Genomic DNA, 24,446 nt, shown 5'->3' on the forward strand with positions numbered 1-24,446 from the left:
TGTTGCTTCCTGTTCCAGGTCAGCCACTACAGGCTAGATATTTCAGTCCCAATGCAATCGAAAGGAGGGTTAATGAAACAGATTACGTGGTGACATCTCCCGACCGACGGAAAAAGCGGCAGCTGTGTCATGTCAACCGACTGAAGAAATATCATGAGAGGAAGCCTGTGGAAGAACTGGTTCCTGTCGTGCCTGTAGTCGGGGTGCAAGTGAACCCAGAGGTTGATGCCGGTGTGAAGTTTGATAACTTTCATGACCAGGCTTGTCCCAGATTGACGAACACAGAAGTGTTGAGTCATTTGGATGAGAAATTAGGTCATTTGACGAGAGAACAACAAGGACAACTGTCCAGCCTAATCTTTGAGTTTGCACATTTGTTCGCAGATGTACCTGGTCGTACTGACTTGGTATATCATGATATTGAGGTGGGGGAAGCCACTCCTGTGAAGCAACACCCCTATCGGATGAACCCTGTGAAGATGGAGTATCTTCGGAAGGAGGTTCAGTATATGTTGGAGAATGACATCATCGAACCAAGCAGCAGTGAATGGAGGTCACCATGTGTGTTGGTTCCAAAACCCGATGGCAGTTTTCGCTGTTGTACGGATTTAAAACGGGTCAATGCAGTGACCAAGACCGACTCATATCCCATCCCGAGGATTGATGACTGTATTGATAGAATAGGCCCAGCTAAATTTGTAACTAAATTTGACTTGCTGAAAGGGTATTGTCAGATGCCTCTTACTGATAGAGCCAAGGAAATCTCGGCTTTAGTCACACCAAATGGGTTGTATCAGTACAAGGTTCTTCCCTTTGGATTGAAAAACGGGCCTGCTACATTTCAACGGCTGATTAATAAGCTCATTGCAGAGTGCAGACCTTTAGGGGGTGGAGGCTTATCTGGATGATGTCATCATCCACATTATGACCATGGAAGATCATATTAAACAAATCCATGCATTTTTCAAGAAAATGACCGAGGCAGGGTTGACCATCAACTTATCTAAAAGTGAGTTTGTAAAGGCACAGGTGGTGTTCCTAGGCCATGTAGTAGGTCAGGGTCAGGTGCAACCGGTGACAGCCAAGATAGAAGCCATTGATCGCTTCCAAGCTCCAAAAGGGAAGAAGGAGCTTATGAGATTCTTGGGTATGGCTGGTTGGTACTGGCGGTTCTGCAGGAATTTTTCTGATGTGGTAGCCCCTTTAACGAATTTGCTGAGTAAAGACACTAAGTTTGTTTGGGATGACAAATGTCAGGCTGCCTTTGCCCACGTCAAAGCAATATTAATGAGCTCTCCTGTCCTAGCAGCCCCGCATTTTCAAGCACCTTTCAAGTTGCCCATTGATGCAAGTGATGTGGGGGCTGGGGCAGTTCTATTACAGGAATATGAGGATGGAGTGGATCACCCAGTGTGCTACTACTCCAGAAAGTTTAACAAACATCAGGCAAATTATGCCACTGTGGAAAAAGAGACCCTTGCTCTCCTGCTAGCGCTTCAGCATTATGAGGTGTATCTGGGAACTACTACCTTTCCTATAAAAGTCTTCACTGATCACAACCCCTTAACCTTCATTCAAAAAATGAAAAATAAAAACCAGAGGTTGATGAGATGGAGTTTGGCTTTGCAGGAGTTCAACTTGGAAATTGAGCATGTAAAGGGCAGGGACAATGTCGTTGCTGATGCTTTGTCCAGAGTGAACTAACTTTGGAAATTTCTGTCGGTTGTTTGGAAGTTTTGTTGCTTTATTTTTGGGAAATATTAATTATCGTTGCTCACGGGAATTGATGATTTGGGTGTAAGTTTTACTTTTGTTTGTTAAAAGAGTTTTTGCCTGCAAAGAAAGTTTTCAATATGTTCAAACTTTCTTTCTTGACGGGGGGGGGGGGGGGGGGGAGGGGGGGGAGGGGAAGTGTTACAGATTCGTCACTTCCGTTGTTGTGGTTTTCATCCACTGTAAACATTTTTGATTCCATGTACTATTATTGTTTTCCCCGGTGTGTACCCTGGATAAGAATAGGTACACTGTATCCCTGCGTGTCGTAAGAGAGGACTAAGAGGGTTGGCGTCAGGAAGGGCATCCGGCCATAAAAACATTGCCTCAAAAAAGGGAACCATGACAATTACAACTACATATGGGCAGGGTACAGCCCGAAGTGGAGATCGGTTTCTGAGGTTTGGGACATGGAATGTAGGGACAATGACAGGGAGATCAGGAGAAGTGGTGGAAGTATTGGTCAGAAGAAGAGTGGACATATGTTGTGTGCAAGAGACGAGATGGAAGGGAAGTGGTGTGAGAATGGTGAAGGGTAGGCAGGGACAGAAATACAAGTTTGTGTGGCAAGGGTGCCTGGAGGGCGTGAATGGTGTTGGTGTCCTGTTTTCTGAGGAGTTTGTAGACAGTGTGGTGAGTGTGACGAGAGTGAGTGATAGGTTGATGATGGTGAAAATGATGATTGGAAAGCTCTTGGTGAACGTCATCTCGGGATATGCTCCGCAGGTTGGTCGAAGCGATGAAGAAAAGGACAAGTTCTGGTGTGCGATAGAGAAGCTGATGGAAAACGTGAAAGATGAGGAAGTTGTTGTGGTAGGAGGAGACCTAAATGGACATGTGGGAAAGAGTATGGATGGTTTTGACGGAGTTCATGGGGGTTACGGATATGGTGTGAGAAATGGAGAAGGTGAAAGGATTTTGGAGTTTGCTGATGGAGCTGATTTGTTGATTTGTAATACTCAGTTCCAGAAAGAGGATAATAAGCTTGTTACATACACGTCAGGTGGGTCGACGACAACCGTTGACTACCTGATGGTGCGTAGGCGAGATAGGGGGCACCTCTGGGACACAAAGGTGATCCCGGGGGAGGAGGCTGTTTCACAGCACCACTTGGTTGTCTGCGACGTAAGGGTGAAAGGTGCGAGGAGAGCTCGGCGGGTGAAGTACCAACCGAGAATGAAGGTGTGGAGGTTGAAAGAGGTGACAGTAAGGGAGGCATTAAAAGAGAGGCTGAGTAGGGTAGAGGATGATGTGGTTGAGCTTGAAAGTGGTTGGATGTCGATGAAAGCTAGTGTGTTGGGAGCCGTTGGTGAGGTATGTGGATGGACAAAAGGACCACCGAGGCACTCGGAAACATGGTGGTGGGATGATGACGTTGGAAAGAGGATTGACGAGAAGAGGAAGAAGTTCAAGGAGTGGCAGAAGGCGAAGGGTACGGGAGCAGAAACAGCAGAGCACGAAAGTTATAAGGCAGCCAGGAAGGCTGCAAAGAAAGAGGTAGCAAAGGCGCAGGAGGCATGTAGGAAAATGTTCGGAGAACGCTTGGATTCGGAAGAAGGTCAGAAAGCAGTATTCAGGATTGCAAAGCAGATAGCGAAAGAGAGGTGTGATGTGATGGGGGTGAGTTGCTTGAAGGATGAAGTGGGACAAATCGTTGTCGACCCAGATGGAATTAAAGGAAGATGGAAAAGATATATGGAAATGCTGTTGAATACAGAGAATGAGTGGGATGGCAACATAGAGAGTAACCCTGTTTTAGGACCGGCAGAGAAGATAACTGAGAAGGAAGTTGAGGAAGCAATAAAAGCAATGAAGGGTAGAAAAGCGGGAGGGCCGACGGGAGTTGTGGGAGATATGTTGAAGGCAGCAGGAAGTTGGGGTGTGAAGAGAATGACAGAGATCTGTAATCTGGTGGTGAAAGAAGGCCGCATTCCAGTGGATTGGGAACTGAGTATCCTCGTCCCTCTATACAAGGGGAAAGGTGACCCTCTGGAGTGTGGCTCGTACCGAGCGATAAAGTTATTGGAGCATGGAATGAAGGTATTGGAAAGGGTGTTGGAGAGGAGGATAAGGAAGAAAGTGAAGATCGACGAAATGCAGTTTGGATTCATGCCAGGAAGAGGAACGACAGACGCGCTTTTCATTGTGAGGCAGTTGCAGGAGAAGTACATGGAGAAGAGGAAGAAGTTGTTTCTTGGGTTTGTTGATCTGGAGAAAGCCTTCGATAGGGTACCACGCAAAGTATTGACATGGGCATTGAGGAAGTTAGGAGTGGAGGAATGGTTGATCAGAGTAGTGATTGCAATGTACAAAAGAGCGCGCACAGCTGTAAGGACGAAGGACGGGAACAGTGGTGAGTTTGAGGTGAAGGTGGGAGTGCATCAGGGGTCGGTACTAAGTCCACTACTATTTGTAGCTGTGATGGAGGTGCTGGCTCAGAACGTAAAGGAGGGTTTACCGTGGGAGTTGTTGTATGCAGATGATCTGGTGTTGATTGCGGAAAGTATGGATGGACTGAAGGAAAAGATGAACACGTGGAAGGAATGTATGGAGACAAAAGGTCTGAAGGTGAATATCGGAAAGACGAAGGTGATGGCAAGTGGTAAAGCATGTGGTGAGGTGGAAAGAACTGGGAAGTGGCCCTGTGCTGTGTGTAGGAAGGGTGTCGGAGTGAACTCCATTCAATGTACAATGTGCGCTGAGTGGGTTCATCAAAAATGTAGTGGTCTGAGAGGGTCATTAACCAGTGTGGCAGCTACATTCAAATGTAAGGTGTGCACGGAGGGAGCTGCAGATGGAGGAAATGTTGAGTTGGATCTTGGAGACGGCGTGAAGCTGGAAGGTGTGAAAACATTTTGCTACCTCGGAGACATGCTGAATGGAGAAGGTGGATCAGACTCGGCAACGGTTGCTCGAGTGAGATGTGCATGGAAGAAGTTTTGGGAACTGAGTGGCGTGCTGATGATGAGGGGAGTGTCATTGAAGCTGAAGGGAAAGGTGTATGCTGCATGTGTGAGAAGTGTTATGATTTATGGGAGCGAGACATGGTTAATGAACGTAGAGCAGCAACGAAGGTTGGAAAGGGTGGAAATGCGAATGGTTCGACGGATGTGCGGAGTATCGTTGAGAGAGAGGAAGACAAATGATGAATTGCGAAAGATGATGGGAATAGAGCCTGTGATTGATGCTGTGAAGAGGAACAGGTTGAGATGGTTTGGTCATGTGTTGAGGAAGGATGAAAGTGACTGGTTGAGAAGAGTGATGGAAATGAATGTAGAAGGAAGCAGAGGACGGGGAAGACCGAGAAAGACTTGGCTAAAGATGGTGGAAGAAGAAATGCGGGCAAGGGGGTTAACAAGGAGAGATGCAGAAAATAGGGCAAAATGGAGAAGATTGTCATGGGGACCGCAAGGCTAACCCCCGCTCTAGCAGGGAAAATGGCCTTTAAAATGCATGTTGTTGTTGTTGTACTATTATTGTTTTCAAAAGGTTTATTGTTTATGAACTGTTTTCAAAAGGTGAAAAAGTTAGAGTTAAAAGAAACCGGAAACTGGATCGGGAACCGGACGACGATGAAGAGGTAGAGGAAAAAAGAAGGCGGAGCGAGTGAGTCGGGGAAGAAGCATAGTTGCTTTGCGGTCTGGAGCGAACGTTGGCGATCAAGAGTCATGAGTGAACTTTGGGTTTCCCAGGAAAGGGATTCCTGCGACAGAGTTGTTATCACTGTGACAGATTAACCTGCGTGTCAGGTTTTGCGGTGGATTCTGAAGAGAATCATCGTCGTGCCGTCACGCCTCGAGAATGGGCCGTCGGCCATTTTGACTCGCGCGCTTTGCGCATTGCGCAAGGTCTTTGCTTCGCTTCAGTCATTTTCACTGCATTCAGACGTTTATCTGGTGTGTGTGTGTGTGCAACATGGCTTTTGAAGGTTAATTTGCGGTTCGCCGACTGTGAGCCGTGGAACCTCCATACCCGAGGGTGTGATTTCCCAGTCGCCTGGAGGGCGCCTTTGGATTTCCCAGTCGCCTTGAGGGCGCCTTTGCGCAGCTTTGGCAGCGGGACTGTACTTGTCATCCGAACGGGATTCTGGTCTCGATTGGACATCGTTCTGACGATCGCTGAAGCGGATCGACTTTGGCTTGAAGCCGGAAGCAACTTTGGCTTGAAGCCGGGAAAGAGACAATGACTTTGGCTTGATGCCGGAATAGAGACATTGGGAAATGTTCTTGTTTCACTCACTTGGAGCACAATGAGTTATATATTACGAAACTGATGGTACCATCATAGGATATATATTGATTGTACTTTTGATTACTATTATTGTTGTACTGTTATTCTTGTGTGATCTTAATACAATATTTGTTTGTTGGTAACAATTGGTGTGGCTTCACCATTGATCTTTGACATACAGAATAACACATTTTTCTGCCGTGACTCCTCTCAGGGCTCGGAGGTACACCGTGACCAGGGGGTTTGGGAGGAGCACGTAACAATATATATATATATATATATATATATATATATATATATATATATACATATATATATATATATATATATATATATATATATATATATATATATACACACATACATACATATATATATATATATATATATATATATATATATATATATATATATATATATATTTATATATATATATATATATATATATTTATATATATATATTTATATATATATATTTATATATTGTGTACTACATGTCATCTACATTGAGTATCCATAAACAGGACCAAGTGTTGTAGCCTCAGAAATCAATGTTATAATTATTCAAATTTCAGTGTACTGCTTGACACTTAGTGAGTCCTTTCCTTTCACCAATCCTTAAATTCTGCTAATGAGGATGATGAGCTCTCTCGTCGAACTGCTTTCTTGTGCTTGGCCAAATTCACATGAGATTGTAGATCATTAGCACCTTTATATGCTGCAGAGACATACATACCAGCTCTACATACCAAGCACTCAGATTCTCATTCTTCTCGAGCACTTAGAAAACACAGGAATTTGGTCTTTAGTTCTGCAGCGAATTTACACATTCGTTTTGGCATTGTCAAGAAGAAAACCAAACAAATATATATGGTAAAATGGTACGGACTCAGAAAAGACATTTACTGAGCAATAAGCATGCAACTGGACTCTCTCACTGCAAGGTTGGATAGGAAGTGGATGTATGATGTTCGAACACGTCCATTATGCCATGATGGATGGACTTGTACCAAGCTGTCCTGTTCCAAACATCACATAACCGCATTTTATCACCATAAGAAAATGTTCAAAAATGGTTTAACCGCACAAATACGATTGTTTTTTTTGGGGGTTTTTTGGTATACTAAGTCGAGGCTTGTGTAAGAGCTAACACATAGAACATATAATAAACGGAGCGGGGGACAAGCGGGGGGGAGAGAGGGAAGCACAACAACAGTAGAGAACAGGGACATCAAGAACAAGATAAAAAGTATCCCAAGTCTAAAAATATATCCCTCTTAAAATGCAAAAAGCAAAACAATGGCAAAACCGGGACATTTTTAGATATTGAAAAACCCGGCCGGGTGGAGATTTAAGGAATAAAAAGGACATAGCCGCAAAAACTGGACGTACAATAACCCTAATTTAATGAAAGCGCCGACTGCTTGGTTGAGTGCTTGAAGACCTGTATCTGTCTCCATTGGCTGACGTGTATTTCACTCCCATGGCTGCGTTCATTCTCGCTAACTCACAACTTTGTCTTCTTCTCTATATTAAAAAAAACAAAAAAACACCTTTAGAGGCCATTTTTCCCCGCAAAGCGGGGGTTGGCCTTTTTCGGGAACCGTGGTTGTTGTTGTTTTTCGGTCCCCTTTTTGAAGCAATGTTTTACGGCCGGATGCCCTTCCTGACGCCAACCCTTTTTGCCGCCTTTAACGACAAACAGGGAATTACCAGTGAGCTGGTACTCAATTAGCCGACCTCGGAAGGATGACAGGCTGAGTCAACCCCCCTGGCGTTAATTCAGCAATCGACCGGGATTCTAACCCAGGATCCTTGGATCCTAAGCCGGCACCCTAGCCGCTAGCCCAACACCAGGGTCTCTATATATGATCAATTATTTGATAAATATATGTACATGATTCTTAATCATTATCTTGACTAAAAAGTAAAGCTATTTCTGTATAACGAGGCCAATGTTATCGTGAAAGTTATCAATTCCCCTCGTTTTTCCTGCTAGTACATCTGCTCCCTACGGCAGCGACAAGAAGAGTCATGTTAGTATCCTCTCTGGTGTATATACAGTCATGTGAAAAAGTAAGTACACCTCATGTAAAGTTTTGACTTTTTCAACATATTTCAACATACAGCTATGTGATCTTCATTTCAACAATATTGATAGATAAAGGTGATATAATATAACAAATATCATGAAACATTTACATTTTGTAGTCCATTGTATAATTTAAAAAAACATAAATGCAAATTTCGCATGTGGAAAAAGTAAGTACACCCTTGGCTCTAATGGGTGGTATTGCCCCCTTTGGCAGAAACAACCTCAAGTAGGCGTTTCTTATAACTGTCTACGAGTCTCTGACATCGACTGGGAGAAATTTTTGCCGAATCCTCCATGCAGAATTATTTCAGCTTTTTTTTTTTTTTTTTTTTTTGTATACTGAATCGAGGCTCGTGAAAGAGCTAACATTTATTTCACAAACAAATCAACCAGACAAACAAAATATACAAAAGAGGGAGCGGAAGCCAAGATGGGGAGAGAAGGGGAAGTGTTTGAGAGGTTTCTTGCATACACAGCTCGTTTCAAATCCCCCCACAACATCTCGATGGGATTTAGATCCTGGCTTTGACTTGGCCATTCCAGAACCCTCCATTTCTTTCTTTTCAGCCATTCCTTGGTGGATTTACTGGTATGTTTAGGGTCATTGTCATGTTGCATGGTCCACCTTCGGTTGAGCTTCAACTTTCCGACAGATGGCCTCACATTATCCTCAAGCACCCTCTGGTACAATGAAGAATTCATCATGGATTCTATGATGGTGAGCTGCCCAGGCCCTGATGCAGCAAAGCTGCCCCAAACCATAATATTTCCACCACCATGCTTTACAGTTGGTATCAGGTTCTTGTGGTCAAATGCTGTCTTTGGTTTTCGCCAAACATGTCTTCTGGTACTGTGGCCAAATAGCTCTACCTTTGACTCATCTGTCCAGAGCACACTGTTCCAGAAGTGCTGGTCTTTGCCTCGGTGTTCATTGGCAAACTTTAGTCTTGCCCTGATGTTCTTCCTGGACAGCAAAGGTTTCCTCCTGGCACACCTCCCATGTAGATCAAATTTGTGCAGCCTCTTTCTAATGGTAGACTCGTGCACTTTGACATCAACAATGGCAAGAGCTACCTGTAGGTCCCGTGATGACATTCTGGGGTTCTGAGAGACTTCTTTCAGCATCTTGCGGTCTGCGCTCGGGCTGAACTTGCTGCGGCGGCCTGGCCTGAACAAGTTGGCAGTTATTTGGAATCTTCAACACTTGTAGATGATCTTCTGGCCAGTCGAATGATTGATTTCAAATTGTTTGGAGATCTTTTTAAATCCCTTCCCAGACTCATAGGCATCTATAACCTTCTTTCTGAAGGCCTCAGAGAGCTCTTTTGATCTAGGCATGGTGATGCCGCACACTTCAACAACAAAGAGCAAACCAAACGAAATGCCTGAGGTTTAAATAAGACAGGTTCCTCCAAGATCCTGTGTAACGATGTTCTAATCATTTGCACCTGAGCTGGTGCACCTGATTCTAATTTTAGGTATTTGAAGTCGTGATAAATGTAGGGGTGTACTTACTTTTTCCACATGCGAAATTTGCATTTATGTTTATTTAAATTATACAATGGACTACAAAATTAAAATGTTTCATGATATTTGTTATATTATATCACCTTTATCTATCAATATTGTTGAAATGAAGATCAAATAGCTGTATGTTGAAATATGTTGAAAAAGTCAAAACTTTACATGGGGTGTACTTACTTTTTCACGTGACTGTAGATTACAGTAGATCTAGGTTCGGGTCTGTTAGTCTGTAGGGTTTGCGATAAGCTTATAATGTCTCGAATGTCGGGTTTCCTCCCTTTCAGTTTAGTGTTAAACAGCAAAGTGTTTCCTCATTAAACGTCGCTATACCCTCCATCGTGTTACCCTTAGTCTTCCCGTTTGGTTGAGATTGGATAAGTAAAGACTGAATGTATCGCAGACAGACAGACAGACAATATGTCCACTATCCTCTCATTATTTGGCTGAAACACCGATTAGCCAGCTGGAGTGGGCATCATCGTGAGACTTGTGATACCGGTACAACAAAACACGACAAATGTTTCAACATCAAAAATAAATAAGGAACTAAAAATATCTACCATTTTAACCAAATGCTATGTTACAGTTCCATTTCAAAATGCTAGTCTTATGTCAAGGTTGAATTGAAACTTTTTTTTTTCCTGACTATTTTCCACCCTCACATACTTTCTGTAGGTGGTGGATTACTTGACACAATTTTCAGGTATTAAACCTGGAGATCTTGATGCCAAGGTGTCTTCCAAGCATCTGACTACACTGAAGTGCACCTACTTGAAGTTGCGCTTCCTTATTGACAGTGGGGTCAGGTTTGTTGGTCATGGCCTGCGAAAGGATTTCCGTGTGATCAACATCATGGTAATAACACTCTTCCAACTCCTTTTTTGATTGTTTTGTAAAATTATCTTCTTGTTGTGGTCTTTGATTGATAAAAACAAATGTACATTTCTAGTTGGTTTGTCTACATTTTCAACAATATATATATTGAAATCATCGTTTCTGATCTGATATACTTGGAATATAAAATAGGTGAGGGTTTATCCACAGAATAGTAAACTAAAGAAAACATTGCATTGCTCTGTTTTGCTATTATGCAACAGCTATAGCATTATTTTACATTTTAAGACAATTTTTTTGTATTCTGACAGGATCTAAGGCTCACAGCGTGACACACACACACACACACACACACACACACGCACGCACACACACACGCACACACACACACACACGACACAGCACAGGACTGACAGATGAGGCAAACAGCCACTGAGCTTGAGCAAAGTGTCGTTACTTCCTGGGGCACTGTGGGTACCAGTGATCTCACAACAATGGCGTTGCCTTTCCCACTGCTCTCTGCACTCAGCGGGGCATTTCTGAAGGAGGAATTCCATCCACCCCATGGATGCCAGCCTATTGGCATTGTCCGTGCTCCATCCTTTTAAGTGCTGAACGTCAAGCAACATGTACCATTTTAAAGTCTTTGGTACGACTCAACCGGGTTCAAACCGCCGACCTCCCACATTCGGAGCGGACGCTCTAACCATTACACCACCGAGTCTGGTGACTTGTAACAATTAGTCCGGTGACCGATATGACCCCTGTCTGTGTATTTCTATTCTATATTTCTATTCACCCCTGTCTGGCTGTTTGTTTGTCCGTTTGTGAACAAAATATCTCAAAAAGTTGTGGACGGATTCGGACGAAATATGGCAGAGATGTAGCGTATGTGACAAGGACAAAATGATTAGATTTTGGTGAACATCCGGATTCGGATCCGGCTACTAGAGTTTTTAAAGTGATTCTTCATCATTGGTAGATAGGGCCAAAAACGATACATCGCAGGATATCTCAAAAAGTTGTGGACGGATTCGGACGAAATTTGGCAGAGATGTAGCGTATGTGACAAGGACGAAATGATTAGATTTTGGTGAACATCCGGATTCGGATCCGGCTACTAGAATTTTTAAAGTGATTCTTCATCATTGGTAGATAGGGCCAAAAACGATACATCGCAGGATGTCTCAAAAAGTTATGGACGGATTTGGACGAAACTTTTTGGACAAGTTGGGTGTGTGACAAGGAAGAATCGATTCAATTTTGGTGAAGATCCGGATCCGGATCCAGCTAGTAGAATTTTTAAAAAGTGATTCTTCACCATTGAGTGATTTGGCCAACCAGGTGTAGGTATGCTCTCGACTGAGTGCCGTTCGAGTTTAGAGAAGTTATGCGCACGTACACTTTTAAATGTACACTTACACTTTCGTACACTCGACATCCCCTCTGAGTTTATGGACATTTTAAAAAGTAAAACTGCGTTGAAGACTGGACAAGTTACGTTTTCATTACAAGGAAAATAGTCATGATTAATATTTAAACTCTTTAATTTAAAACCTGTCCTTTTGTCGGCGTTTTGCATGGACTGTATACTGTTCAGATGACATGGGGTGTTTCAGTTACCAAGCAGCTAACTATCGCTTGCCACGCCATCCGGTCCTTATCAACGGTTTTGAATGGAGTGCTTGGTTGATTGATTAAGCCACTTGGCAAGTGCTCCACAAGATGCTTGGTAATGGCTGCCTTCTCTGAGCCCCCAAGGTTATTGAAGACGAAGCTTCATTGGATCTCATTTTTTATTACTGTACACCTTAATGGGAGTTTTAAAAGTCATTTTTTCACAATTCATAACTTATAAACACATGAGCCACCACCCGTCATTGGGAAAAGATGGGAATCCAGAGGGAGGAGTGGAATGGGAGGAGGGGTGGGGTGGTGTGGGAGGGGAGGTGGGAGGGGAAGGGGTGTGATGAGGGAGGGTGAGAGGTCGGGTTAGGAGTCGGGAGGGAGGGAGTGGGATGGCAGGAGGTGGGAGGAAGGAGAAAGGGTGAGGTGGGAGTAAGGAGACATCGTTGAAGAGGTGAGGTGGGAGTCCAGAGGGAGGGGGTGCGGTGAGAGGAGGATGGGGTGGAAAGAGGGACCCAGCGTTGCCCGGCAACACCGGGTACCCCTGCTAGTGGGACATAAACCCCAAACCTCTTGGAATTTAACGCTGATTTCTTCTTATTGCTGGTGGGTCATCTTATTTACACCACAAAGATGCTTTCGTGAAATATCTTCATCAAAATTTGATATGGTCAGCTCAGTAGCTTTGGAAAAATTAGGTGAGATGTCATGGAATAACTACAAGGAAGTTTATTAACTTACAATATTTGTTGTGATCTTTTGGAACTCATGCCTCTCTAATATTTCACAGGTTCCCAAGGATCAAATCTTTGATACAGTCCTACTTTTTCACATTCCCCGGAAAAGAATGATTTCTTTGCGTTTTCTGGCGTGGTATTTCCTTGGTAAGTGCAAATGGTGATTTATCCATTGGTGATGTACTGTATATTGTCGTACCTTTGATATGACGAGATACATCACCGTTGTAAAAAGTTTTCGGTGATGTTTTTAATATGTTCTGTGGGCTGTTGTCACGTGACTGCTGTGATAAATTTGTGGCTCCTTTATGCTGCTTTCATATCGAAACAACATTTTTAAATTGTCTCTTTGCTCTGCGATATATAAAGAGAAGATTATTGGTTGCGTTCAGGTCGTGTTTGCTGCTTGGTTTGCTGCAATGATCTGGGACTAATCAGTAATGTGGAATTATGATTTCATTTGTTTTTGCATTCTGGTCAGCTTATTTCTGTTGGAAAACATACGGGATGCAAGTAGTAGGGCCCTTGTACCACGTGGTCCTTCTTGAAGTAGTGTGAGCACATCCTTGAATGGGTGGTTACATTCAGGTCTTTTTACATCAATACCTGCATCTATGGGGAAGTATAAGAAACTCCGATCAGGCAGATTTGGTCTTGACCTTTTTCTGCAGTCATGGATAGCATACGCTGGCATATCGGCGGATACTCTGCAAATGGCACCGGTATAGGTTTGAACAGTTGACTGAACATCATCACGAGACACGGTGAAAAAAAACTAAAATTCACATTTTCCAATATCATCACCGAGTACAATAAGCTGATGTCAGAAGAATTTTAAATATTTTCATAATTACCATCAGATAAGGTGAAAAATGTATCAAAGTATCTCTCTCGCATCACAGGTAACAACATGGACAAAAATATACATTATCTGCATCCAATAATTTATTCACAAGACTAAGATTATTGAGCTTACGCATGAGAATGTTCAAGCGTTTATATTGTCGTGCTCATGGGCTGGTGAACATCACCCCATGAACAGATGGACCAAAACAGGCTTTATCTCCGAGGCCTTCCAAATTATGGCGATTATTATGCCCGCTAAGCGCGTAGGCTGAGCATCACGAGGACCTTGTAGCTTTTATAACCAAACAGGTTTATTCCCAAAACAACCAGGGAAAATGAATTTAATAACAACTATATACAATGAGGTAAAATAAATCCTATAAAAACTAAAGCGCCTTTCTTTTCAGTCACAAGCACAGACACGGTGAGGGACACAACCGGGGACTTATCACTTGTGCCAGCGGGGGATGGGAGGATGGGCATGGAGCAGGTGATGAGATGGGCAGGATGATGGGCAAGGTGATGAGACAGCTGGATGATTAAGAGGTGATGAGGAAATTAACAGGACCATCAACAGGCAATCAGGGAGGATGAGAACAGCACCAGGGCCAAAGCAGGCAGGCAGGACGATCTCCTTAAAGCTCTCTTCTTTCTTAGCAAGACCAATCTCCTCAGAACACCACAGTTCTCCTCTCCAAAAATGCAAGCTCCTCAGTGCACTGTTAATTTATCATCCTTCCACCAAGAGCTCCTCAGCACACTATTCCCACTCCTCCTGGCTCATTCCCCTTCTCCTCAGACTCTCCCAATCCTTTTAGAACTGTTCCTGCTCAATTTTCCTCAGTTCACACCATTCACTAGACACACACGGACCATATTATTCTATATAGCTCTATCTCTTCAAAGGTAAGCTCTAACCCATCCACCTCCCCACCCCTAACCCCCCCCCCCCTCCCCAATAAACATAAAATATTTCGAATGTTTCTAAGTTAATTACAAAACAAGACCATTTCAACAAAACTGATTATTACTTGTTGTTTTTGTTGTTTTTTTCCTTGCAAAAATATTATCTATTTTAATATTGACTCACATCTGCAGAGGTTTAAAAAAACTGTATCTACACAAAATTTTGGGTTTGCTTCAGAATGTAATGTTGAATGCTTTTATTGCTCTGGCAGAATTACACATTCAAGCAGAAACACATGACAGCATTGAGGATTCCAATGCAGCTTTGCAGCTCTACCAAAAGTACCTGGAGCTAAGTGACAACGGCTGTGATCATGATGGTTTTCGGCATACCCTCAAGCAGCTGTATGAGGAGGGCCGCAAGCATGACTGGAAAGTGCCTGGAATTGAGTCAGGTATGGTCACTTGGTGGTTAAAATGGTCTAATAGGGAGTATCCTGTGTTCTCTGCTTTTGAATATTGCTCAATTTTGTCTTTCTTCCCATGCTGTGTTCTTTATTTATATATTAGCTCAGCCAGTGCAGCACAGTGTGTGTGTGTGTGTGTGTGTGTGTGTGTGTGTGTGTGTGTGTGTGTGTGTGTGTGTGTGTGTGTGTGTGTGTGTGTGTGTGTGTGTGTGTGTGTGTGTGTCTTTCGGGTTTAACATTTAGTATCGGTAAGTAGAAAACAGCCTGGTGTTGGGCTAGCGGCTAGGGTGCCGGCTTGGAATCCTAGGATCCTGGGTTCGAATCCCGGTCGATCGCTGAATTAATGACAGGGGGGTTGACTCAGCCTGTCATCCTTCCGAGATCGGCAAATTGAGTACCAGCTCACTGGTAATTCCCTTTGTGTCGCAAGAGGCGACTAACAGGGTTGGCGGCAGGAAGGGCATCCGGCCATAAAACATTGCTTCAAAAAGGGGGCCAAGGTGCCCGAAAAAGGCCAACCCCTGCTCTGCAGGGAAAAATGGCCTCTAAAGGTGGTACCGGTAAGTAGAAATAGGCCTTACTAGCCCATCTGCCAAGTGTTAGCATTAGACGGCCGGATTTTGTAATCACTTCCATGTTTCTTTGTTTCTTTCCCATTGAGCTTCATTGTGTGTGTCTAAGCCATAACTTTTTTTTAACCATTTTGGCTTTTGTCATCGAATTTTCAACAAATCTTTATTATGAGAATATGGAGAACACTAATTAATCATATTTACCCTCATTTTGTTTTTGCTGTTGTTTTCGTCAGGTTTAGCTTGAGTACAATGCGGACATGGACAGGCATTGCATTTTAAGATGCTTTTTAAAGATGCCATTTTTTCTCCTCAAAGTTAATAAACAGCCCATTTTGTCTTTTGGTATTCTGCTGTATTATAATGTAAGTCAAATTGATCAAGATTGTTTGATTACAACTGAACTTTTAAATTCTACTTCAAGCTTGCAGTTAAATTTGCTTAACAACCTTTGTCCAAGATAGTGAATATGTAGGTGTGCACGTTTCTCTGTGTTGCAGGTTGACTTGGCAATGATGATGTGATGCTCCGAAGAGGAAGAAACGAATGTGACTAACTGTGGACACACTCAGCCCTATCAATTCTTCTGCACGCCGAGTGGCTGTGTGGGTCACCTTTTCATTTCCAAAATCACTGCTTGTTGAAAGTTCACTTTTAAATTATGAGACTGATCAAAATCTGCACACATTCAGTGAAAGTGCTATTTATTTTGGGCAAATACCATCGTTACTTAGCATTAGCAATGGATATTTCATTATTAGGAATCTGTGTTGTATATTTAATAATTCCATTTGGGTTGGTCAAGCTTATGTGTGAGGTGGTTTGCAAAAATGGGATTTTTTATTTTTAAAAAGGGTTGTTGTGCTGAAATATTTTGGGGTGGGGGGTTGGTTTGCTTGCTTGTTTAATCGCACTGTTCATGAATGACTTGTATAATCATATGTGGCTTGTGTTTCCATCTGCTATACATTTTTACAATTACAATATGAAGTGATAATTTTGCTTTCAAATTTGGCAGGCACTTTTTCAGTGTGGACATTAGCTAGCAAAAAAATCATTGTGGTTTTGCACTGATCCTGGGATATCTTATCCAGGATAAGCATTCGTTTCTCGCCGTGAGGTGCATTGGAGCTGTCGAGGCAGTTTAATTGGCTAAGGCGTACAATCCTGGACTGGTCGCCACTCCGATGCAGGATACTTGAATGGCTTGTTACCCCCCAGTAAGCTGGTACTCATTTTGCCAATCTCAGGAGGATGACAGGCTGAGTCAACCACCTGGTGTTATTTCAATGGCATTGGAGGGGCTCAAACTCAAGACCCGATGATATTATGCCAGCCACCTTAACTGTCAAGCCAGCACCAGGCATTCTTATCCAGGATACCGATTCTGAATGCTATTCACACTATATCACCTAGCCAACTTGCAATAGTAGCTTGTCACAATATCATGAAATTGTTGAAGCTCCCATTTGGTGCATATTTAATTCCCCCATTTCAACCATGATGTTATTTAGTTCACGATCCCAAGGATGCATTCATAATGTTTTAGCTTATTCATTGATGCAGATAAATGATTGCAAATGTGCTGATGTTATTGTGTGACACAACCACTTCTTGCATCTTTTCTCTGGTTAAGGCTGAATGTGACTCAAGAGATCTTGGTGTTTTCATCACCATTCCCAAATTTTACCAGTAGGCATCTGAAGATTGATGTCATGTGCATTTTAAAATATTTATTGGAGTACAGCATATTTTGCAAAAGTGATGAGATTAAGTCCATGTCTTTGCTTAAAAAAATAAAAATGAAAAAGTATTCTCTTTGGTTGTAGAGGAAATTGTTTTAGTTGTATAAGGATAGATATAAGGATAGATAGATAGAATCAGAGTAGTGATGGCAATGTACAAAAGAGCGTGCACAGCTGTAAGGACGAAGGACGGGAACAGTGGTGAGTTTGAGGTGAAGGTGGGAGTGCATCAGGGGTCGGTACTAAGTCCACTACTATTTGTAGCTGTGATGGAGGTGCTGGCTCGGAACATAAAGGAGGGTTTACCGTGGGAGTTGTTGTATGCAGATGATCTGGTGTTGATTGCAGAAAGTATGGATGGACTGAAGGAGAAGATGAACAAGTGGAAGGAATGTATGGAGACAAAAGGTCTGAAGGTGAATATCGGAAAAATGAAGGTGATGGCAAGTGGTAAAGCATGTGGTGAGGTGGAAAGAACTGGGAAGTGTGCTGTGTGCAGGAAGGGTGTCGGAGTGAACTCCATTCAATGTACAATGTGCACTGAGTGGGTTCATCAAAAATGTAGTGGTTTGATAGGGTCATTAACCAGTGTGGCAGCTACATTCAAGTGTAAGGTGTGCACAGAGGGAGCTGCAGATGGAGGAAATGTTAAGTTGGATCTTGGAGACGGCGTGAAGCTGGAAGGTGTGAAAACATTTTGTTACCTCGGAGACATGCTGAATGGAGAAGGTGGATCAGACTCGGCAACGGTTGCTGGAGTGAGATGTGCATGGAAGAAGTTTCGGGAACTGAGTGGCGTGCTGACGAGGAGGGGAGTGTCGTTGAAGCTGAGGGGAAAGGTGTATGCTGCATGTGTGAGAAGTGTTATGATTTATGGGAGCGAGACATGGGTAATGAACGTAGAGCAGCAACGAAGGCTGGAAAGGGTGGAAATGCGAATGGTTCGGTGGATGTGTGGAGTATCGTTGAGAGAGAGGAGGACAAATGATGAATTGCGAAAGATGATGGGAATAGAGCCTGTGATGGATGCTGTGAAGAGAAACAGTTTGAGATGGTTTGGTCATGTGTTGAGGAAGGATGAAAGTGTCTGGTTGAGAAGAGTGATGGAAATGAATGTAGAAGGAAGTAGAGGACGGGGAAGACCGAGAAAGACTTGGCTAAAGATGGTCAAAGAAGAAATGCGGGCAAGGGGGTTAACATGGGGAGATGCAGAAATAGGGCAAAATGGAGAAGATTGTCATGGGGACCGCAAGGCTAACCCCCGCTCTTGCAGGGAAAATGGCCTTAAAATGCCTGTTGTTGTTGTTGTTGTTTGTATAAGGATAGAAGGGTACATGGACTTTGGCAGAAATGCATGGGAATTATGAGCCAGATATCATCCTCCTGCGTATAACTTTCTTGTCAATGTCCTTCCTTATACAACTTCCGTTAATCTTTGCACAAATTATGCACGACTTGTCTGGTGTCTTGATAGATCTAGTCCACAAAAGCAATAATTCTGTTGGCCTACATATATGATCAAGCTTCAAACAAATTTATTGGTGGGCTTTTCGTACTCAATGGAAAATTAGGTCTAAAAAGTGGATGCAGGAGATAGAAGGGGAAAAGCAAAGTAAATTTCCTCCAGAGATTCAAGGGTATAATGTGGAAGGAGGCAAGTCTTGCAGGCACAGGCCACAATAAGGGCAATCGAGACAAAATGTGCCACATGAGGGATGACAAGAAAGTCCTTAAGAGAGGGAATAGGCCACACAAGAGACTGTGGTTGGTAAATATCAGATGGTCAAAAAGAACGTATTGGTATAGCAGATAAATTAAAGGAAAAAGATGGAGCTATACGGTGGAAGATCTCATCTATCTATAATTCCAGTAATCTCTGTGTGTATGTGTGTTTGTATGTGTGTTTGTATGTGTGTATGTGTGTTTGTATGTTTGTCTGTGACCGCTGTTTCTCGACAACCACGGGTCCGATATACTTTAAACTTGCCAGGTATATTGCTGGGGACCCGAGGATGTGCCTTTTCAAGGTTTCATATTAATCGGACAAGTACTTACCGAGCTATGTCCAAAAAACGATTCAACCAATCAGAGAGCAGCGAGTTATCGCGTGTGCCGAACGTGGCGAACACACTCTGCCTCGGACGGCACATTTGAGACCGTATTCATTTATTTCACGTTGGCAAACTATGTTGCCGCTATGTTGGCGTTAAACTATGTTTTAAAACTAATTAAAACCATTTCATGTAAATAGAGGGGGGGGATTGTCACTGTACTCGCAAGCCGTTCGCCGTTCGCTTTGGCGTTGCGAATGGACCAAAACATTTCATGGACCAAACCATTTCATGTAAAGCGTTCGCCGTTCGCTTTGGCGTTGCGAATGGACCAAAACATTTCATGGACCAAACCATTTCATGTAAATAGAGGGGGGGGGATTGTCACCGTACTCGCACCCACGTACCCACGTACCCACGTACGGGCATTGCACCCACGTACGGGCATGCCCTAGTATAGGGAAATGGAGAGAAAAAAGGCCTAAGGCCTTTACGTATCGTTTTGATGGAAGAGACGTAACGCCGATGCTTTCGATATTTGACGGTCATTTTAACAACCGGTTTGTTTGTGTTTCACACTGAATGAAAAACGTCAAGGTAGAGCATGCCGATTGTGATATATGACAGGTTCGACGATATGTTCGGCCTGAACGAAATTGGAATCAAAATGCCGGAGTGTGGAGAGTCAGCCGCCGTAATGACATCAGACGTAATCACATCATCCTGTCATGTGACCAGATCTTCAGCTCTGATTGGTATACGTTTGAGGGGACATACATACGGACGGACAGACACTGTTCTAGACGGCTTTGCCCTATGTGCTACGCCATAAAAAAAAGAAGTGAATCTCTCTACAAAATGGCCTAGTTCAGATTCCTGTTCTTCTCCTGGGCTATGATCAACCGTTTCAATGGAGTGTTTGCTTGAGTGCTTAAGCCACTTGATGAGCGCTCCACAAGCTGATTGGTAATGAAACATATCCCTGATGATGTTTTGTTTGATTTTTACCTGCGACATGTTGCAGGTCTACAAGAGTTTTGCGTTGCTGTTGTTGAGGTTCTTTTTGGGGGTCGATTTTTGAAATATGCACCCATTGGTCGGACAGCTGCTATACCACACCCACATCTGTTGCTTAACTCCACCCACCATAGCACCAGACAAAATGATACAGCTGCCATCTTGGTTTTCTGGTGGGCCTAACACATTAGGCCTGGAGGCCACTGCAGATTATAAACTGCCCGGGTTTGTTGAGTGTTATTCATGATGAGACCCCAAAAAATCGAATCAATTGTCAAATAATAGCAAGGTTTAATCAAGCCTGTCAGAACGCACAGGAATGTCAGAACACAACAGGTATTTTATAACTGTCAGAACGCACAGATATCTCAGAAAATCAAGTGTTACAGTACATGATGTGTTGTGTTAGTGTTATGTTATGGAAATTACTTTAACCATTGGCTTTGTTTGGGTTGAGTAGTATTTTTTTTTTTTTATACACGATCGAGGCTCGTGAATGTATTCGACGCTCGTATTTATGATTGACCCCAAAAAATGTAATCATACAGTGTGTTCAGAAAGTATTCACACCCCTTGACTTTTTTCACATTTTGTTGTGTAAGAGCCTGAATATAAAATGAGATTTTTTGTCTCTGATCACACATAATTCACACATCACACATAAGATCACACATAAGATCACACATAAGATCACACATAAGATCACACATGAGATCACACATTTGCAATATAGCAACTAATACTATACGGATATACACCTCAACCCCATAATGTGAAAGTTTAAAAAAAAATTTGAATATTTTTATAAAGTAATTAAAAATGAAAAGCTTAAATGTCTTGAAAAGCTTAAATTTCCAATCCAATAAGTATTCAACTCCTTTACTATGACACTTGAAATTGAGCTAGGGAGCATCCAATTTACTTATTGGATTGGAAATGAAAACCTTCCAAAAAAAAAATCTTCTTTCCCAGAACTGCTTACTATATCGATGCAAAACTCCACACACATGATCTAATAGCCTTGGGAAATAAAGTTTGAAAACGATGAAGTCATAGGTCACACAGTTTGGCAGCCATATTGGATTTTATGCAAAAACTGCAGAAATTAAATTATTGTTCTTCTCTGAAGGCACTGAACGGGTCGATGTGAAATTTTAACCACTAGAACACCCGCTCACTATGGGAGCTGCAGGAAAGGTCATTCCTCTTTGGGGACTTGGGGTACATAGATAACAGTGGACCTATGGTCAGGTCTTAAGAACATTGGGTGTGTTCATTTACCAAGTTTCTTGAGGAGAGATCACCAAGTGGTTTAAGCATTCGAGCAAGCATGCCATTCAAAACCGTTAAGGAATGGATGGCTTGGCAAGCGCTCGCTAGCAGCTTGGCAAATGAGCACAACCCGGGTGTCCTCCCTTTCAGTTTTGTGTTAAACAGCAGGAGCGAGTTTCAAAAGGCCGCCACGAAAAACCACGTTAGCTCCAGGAAGGGTCATGTTATTAACCCAACCCTTGCGGGGTATATAGAGTACAGTAGATCTTCGCTAAGTTCTGTAAGTAAAACTTACCTCACGGATGTTGGGGTTCCTCCAAATTTCTTTGGTTAGTGTTATAAACAGCATTAGCGACTGTTTAAAAAGCTAATTGTACGTGTTTGTGGTTTATAATATTGTTGTGGTTTTTAGAACCCTCCACTTTGTAAATATCTGTAATATTCCCTTATAAATAATCCCCTGTAAATATTCCCATTTTTGGTGTAAAGGTCAAAGGTCGCACCCTAGTTAGGCCATGAGCAAGACGTAGCACACCATAGTCTTCTTCTTTAGTTATTTCATTAGTATGTGTTTCAGGTAAGGATCTGTTTCCAACAGTTGAATCTGCGTTGTATTAATCAAATAACCTAGGCCCCTTCTCAAATTCCCATCCTATTCATTTTGCGGCTTTACCCTATCCAAATTGTATGGCGCGCCTTTGCCAGCAGCGTTCGCTGCCTTTGAGCTGAAGCTCCCTCCAAGCCGCCATAAGCCACGTGGCAGAGTGGGAGAAGAAGGGAGGAGCGGCCAGGAACATAGGCGTGGCCCCATCAACGCGTCACGAGGGGAAGTACCAATGAACCCTCGCGGCCAATCCGGGCCGAGGCGTGTTCACCAGTAGGCGGAGTGAAGCGGACGCGGCTTGATACGCGAGGCAGGTAATAAAAGCGCCGCCGCGAACTACTTGAGCAGATGCAGGGGAGATGATCGGCAGAGAGGAGAGAAGATCGGCAGATGATCGGCAAACTTGAGAGAACAGCGCAGAGGCGGCGAATGATAAGAACATTGCACGGAGGATCGCTTGGGACGATTGATACGGACTGCCGTTGGTTTTGAGAGCGTTCGGCACGCTATACGTACGCAGATTCCAGCCCTTCGCATATGTAAGGTCCGGTCGCGCGCCAACGATACGCGAAGCTGCCTGCCGTTCTTTGCCCGCGGACCCGGAGCCTGGACGGATCCCATCGCCTGGAACCATCTGCCTGGACCTTCCTCCCCTACCAGCTACCATTCCGTGTGAGTCTGTCTGTTTGTCCTGGGGTCGTGATAAGTTAAGACTGTTTCGATAAGCTTGCCCTCTGTCCTTTTATTTCCTCCTTCTTGTATATTCCCTTCTTTCGTTTCCTCTTGTAGTGTAGTAAATAAACCATATTTGTTCTTCCTTCACCCTTCTTATTCTTTGGTTCCTCTCATCCGGTCGCTTTAGTCTTTTCCCAATTGAATACCTGTGGCACGATTAGAACCGCTCAGAATCGGGTTAATTTTATTGCTCACGGCTCGAGCCTCGGATTGCTAAACCGCTCGGCAAAATTCCATCTTGTCCGTGGCTCGGGCAGAAGTAGCGCCCTGCTTTGCGGCGAGGTTGGCAAAGGTATCTGGGACCCCATTGACCAGTCACCCTGGTCAACCTCAACCCCGCAAAGAGCGCGATACCTTCTAGGACTCAGACGGCCAGTGTAATGGACGAGGGGATTAAACCCCCCTCGGTAAGGGGAGCGCCGTAAACCGAGATCCGCAACAATTGGTGTCAGGAGTGGGATCTGGAACAACAACAACAACAACAACAACATGCATTTTAAAGGCCATTTTCCCTGCTAGAGCGGGGGTTAGCCAAGGGATCTGGAATCTGGGACGAAATTTATTTAGACCAAATTTTGGACACCAATTGTGCTATTGGCCGTAACAATTGGTGTCGGGGAGTGGGATTGAAGCCCAAACCAAATTTTTAATCCACCTTGGAAAATTTGGTCGAAATTACGAGCAGCCGAAATCTAGTATTTAACATCGAAATTGAGTCGTGCCATGGATGTTTAAGGCGATCGGATGCCGGTGGGGGAGATATAAGAGGGGTTAGAGGCAACCCAGGACCCCAGGGAACAATTGGGGGTAATGTAGGAGGAGGTTGAAGAAGGTGCGGTAGAGGGGGTTGCAGGCGCACAAGATGGCGGCACCTCGCACATGGTCGCGGCAGCACAAGATGGCGGCGCCTCACACGTGGTCGCAGCAGCTGAGGCTGCTGTGCGACCCGGGTGCAACATTGAATTGTATTTAATTCAGTTGATGGCAAAAATAGACTCCCAAAAAGATGAGATCAGGGTGAGAAATTGGGCAATCAAATTGGGGGGTTCAAAAATGAATTGGGCAGCCAAATTGCGGGATTGAAAATTGAGATAGATACTCAGGGGGAGCAATTGGGAAGCAAATTGGGGGGATTAGGAAGCAGATTGGGGGGATTAGGAAACCAAATTGAAGGGTTTGGAAACAGAATGAGTGACCGCATACAAAAATGTGGGGAGGACATAGACCGCATGGCGGGCGGGAGAGGCGCATCGGTACGCGATGAGGTAACGTGACTCGAGGAGTGCGGGTTGAGCGAGGCAGAGCAGAGCGCGGTTAAAATGACCAGGATAGAAATCGCGACCCGGGGTATGGGGGAGCCGGCGACCGCCGAAGTAGAGAAAATTTTATTAGCACCCGCGGTCGTCGAGCTG

The 24,446-nt window shown here is 43.6% G+C and overlaps 1 protein-coding gene across 4 annotated transcripts in view; it reads left to right on the top strand.

Moving 5' to 3' along the window:
- PAN2 (poly(A) specific ribonuclease subunit PAN2) overlaps window positions 1-17,423 on the top strand; it is a 214,842-nt gene extending 197,419 nt beyond the window's left edge. For 3 of the 4 annotated variants that reach the window (XM_068122476.2, XM_068122478.2, XM_068122477.2), the window contains exons 27-30: window positions 10,298-10,477; window positions 12,873-12,966; window positions 14,844-15,026; window positions 16,111-17,423. In XM_068122476.2, coding sequence (XP_067978577.2) covers window positions 10,298-10,477; window positions 12,873-12,966; window positions 14,844-15,026; window positions 16,111-16,115 — 462 coding nt within the window. In that variant the 3' untranslated portion in view covers window positions 16,116-17,423. The remainder of the gene's footprint in view (window positions 1-10,297; window positions 10,478-12,872; window positions 12,967-14,843; window positions 15,027-16,110) is intronic. The other variant, XM_068122481.2, reaches the window with a different exon arrangement.
- Window positions 17,424-24,446: the final 7,023 nt, after the last annotated feature.

This window comes from Myxine glutinosa, chromosome 7, assembly GCF_964187855.1.
Source record: "Myxine glutinosa chromosome 7, kmMyxGlut1.1, whole genome shotgun sequence".
In the NCBI taxonomy this organism is placed as follows: Eukaryota; Metazoa; Chordata; class Myxini; order Myxiniformes; family Myxinidae; genus Myxine; species Myxine glutinosa.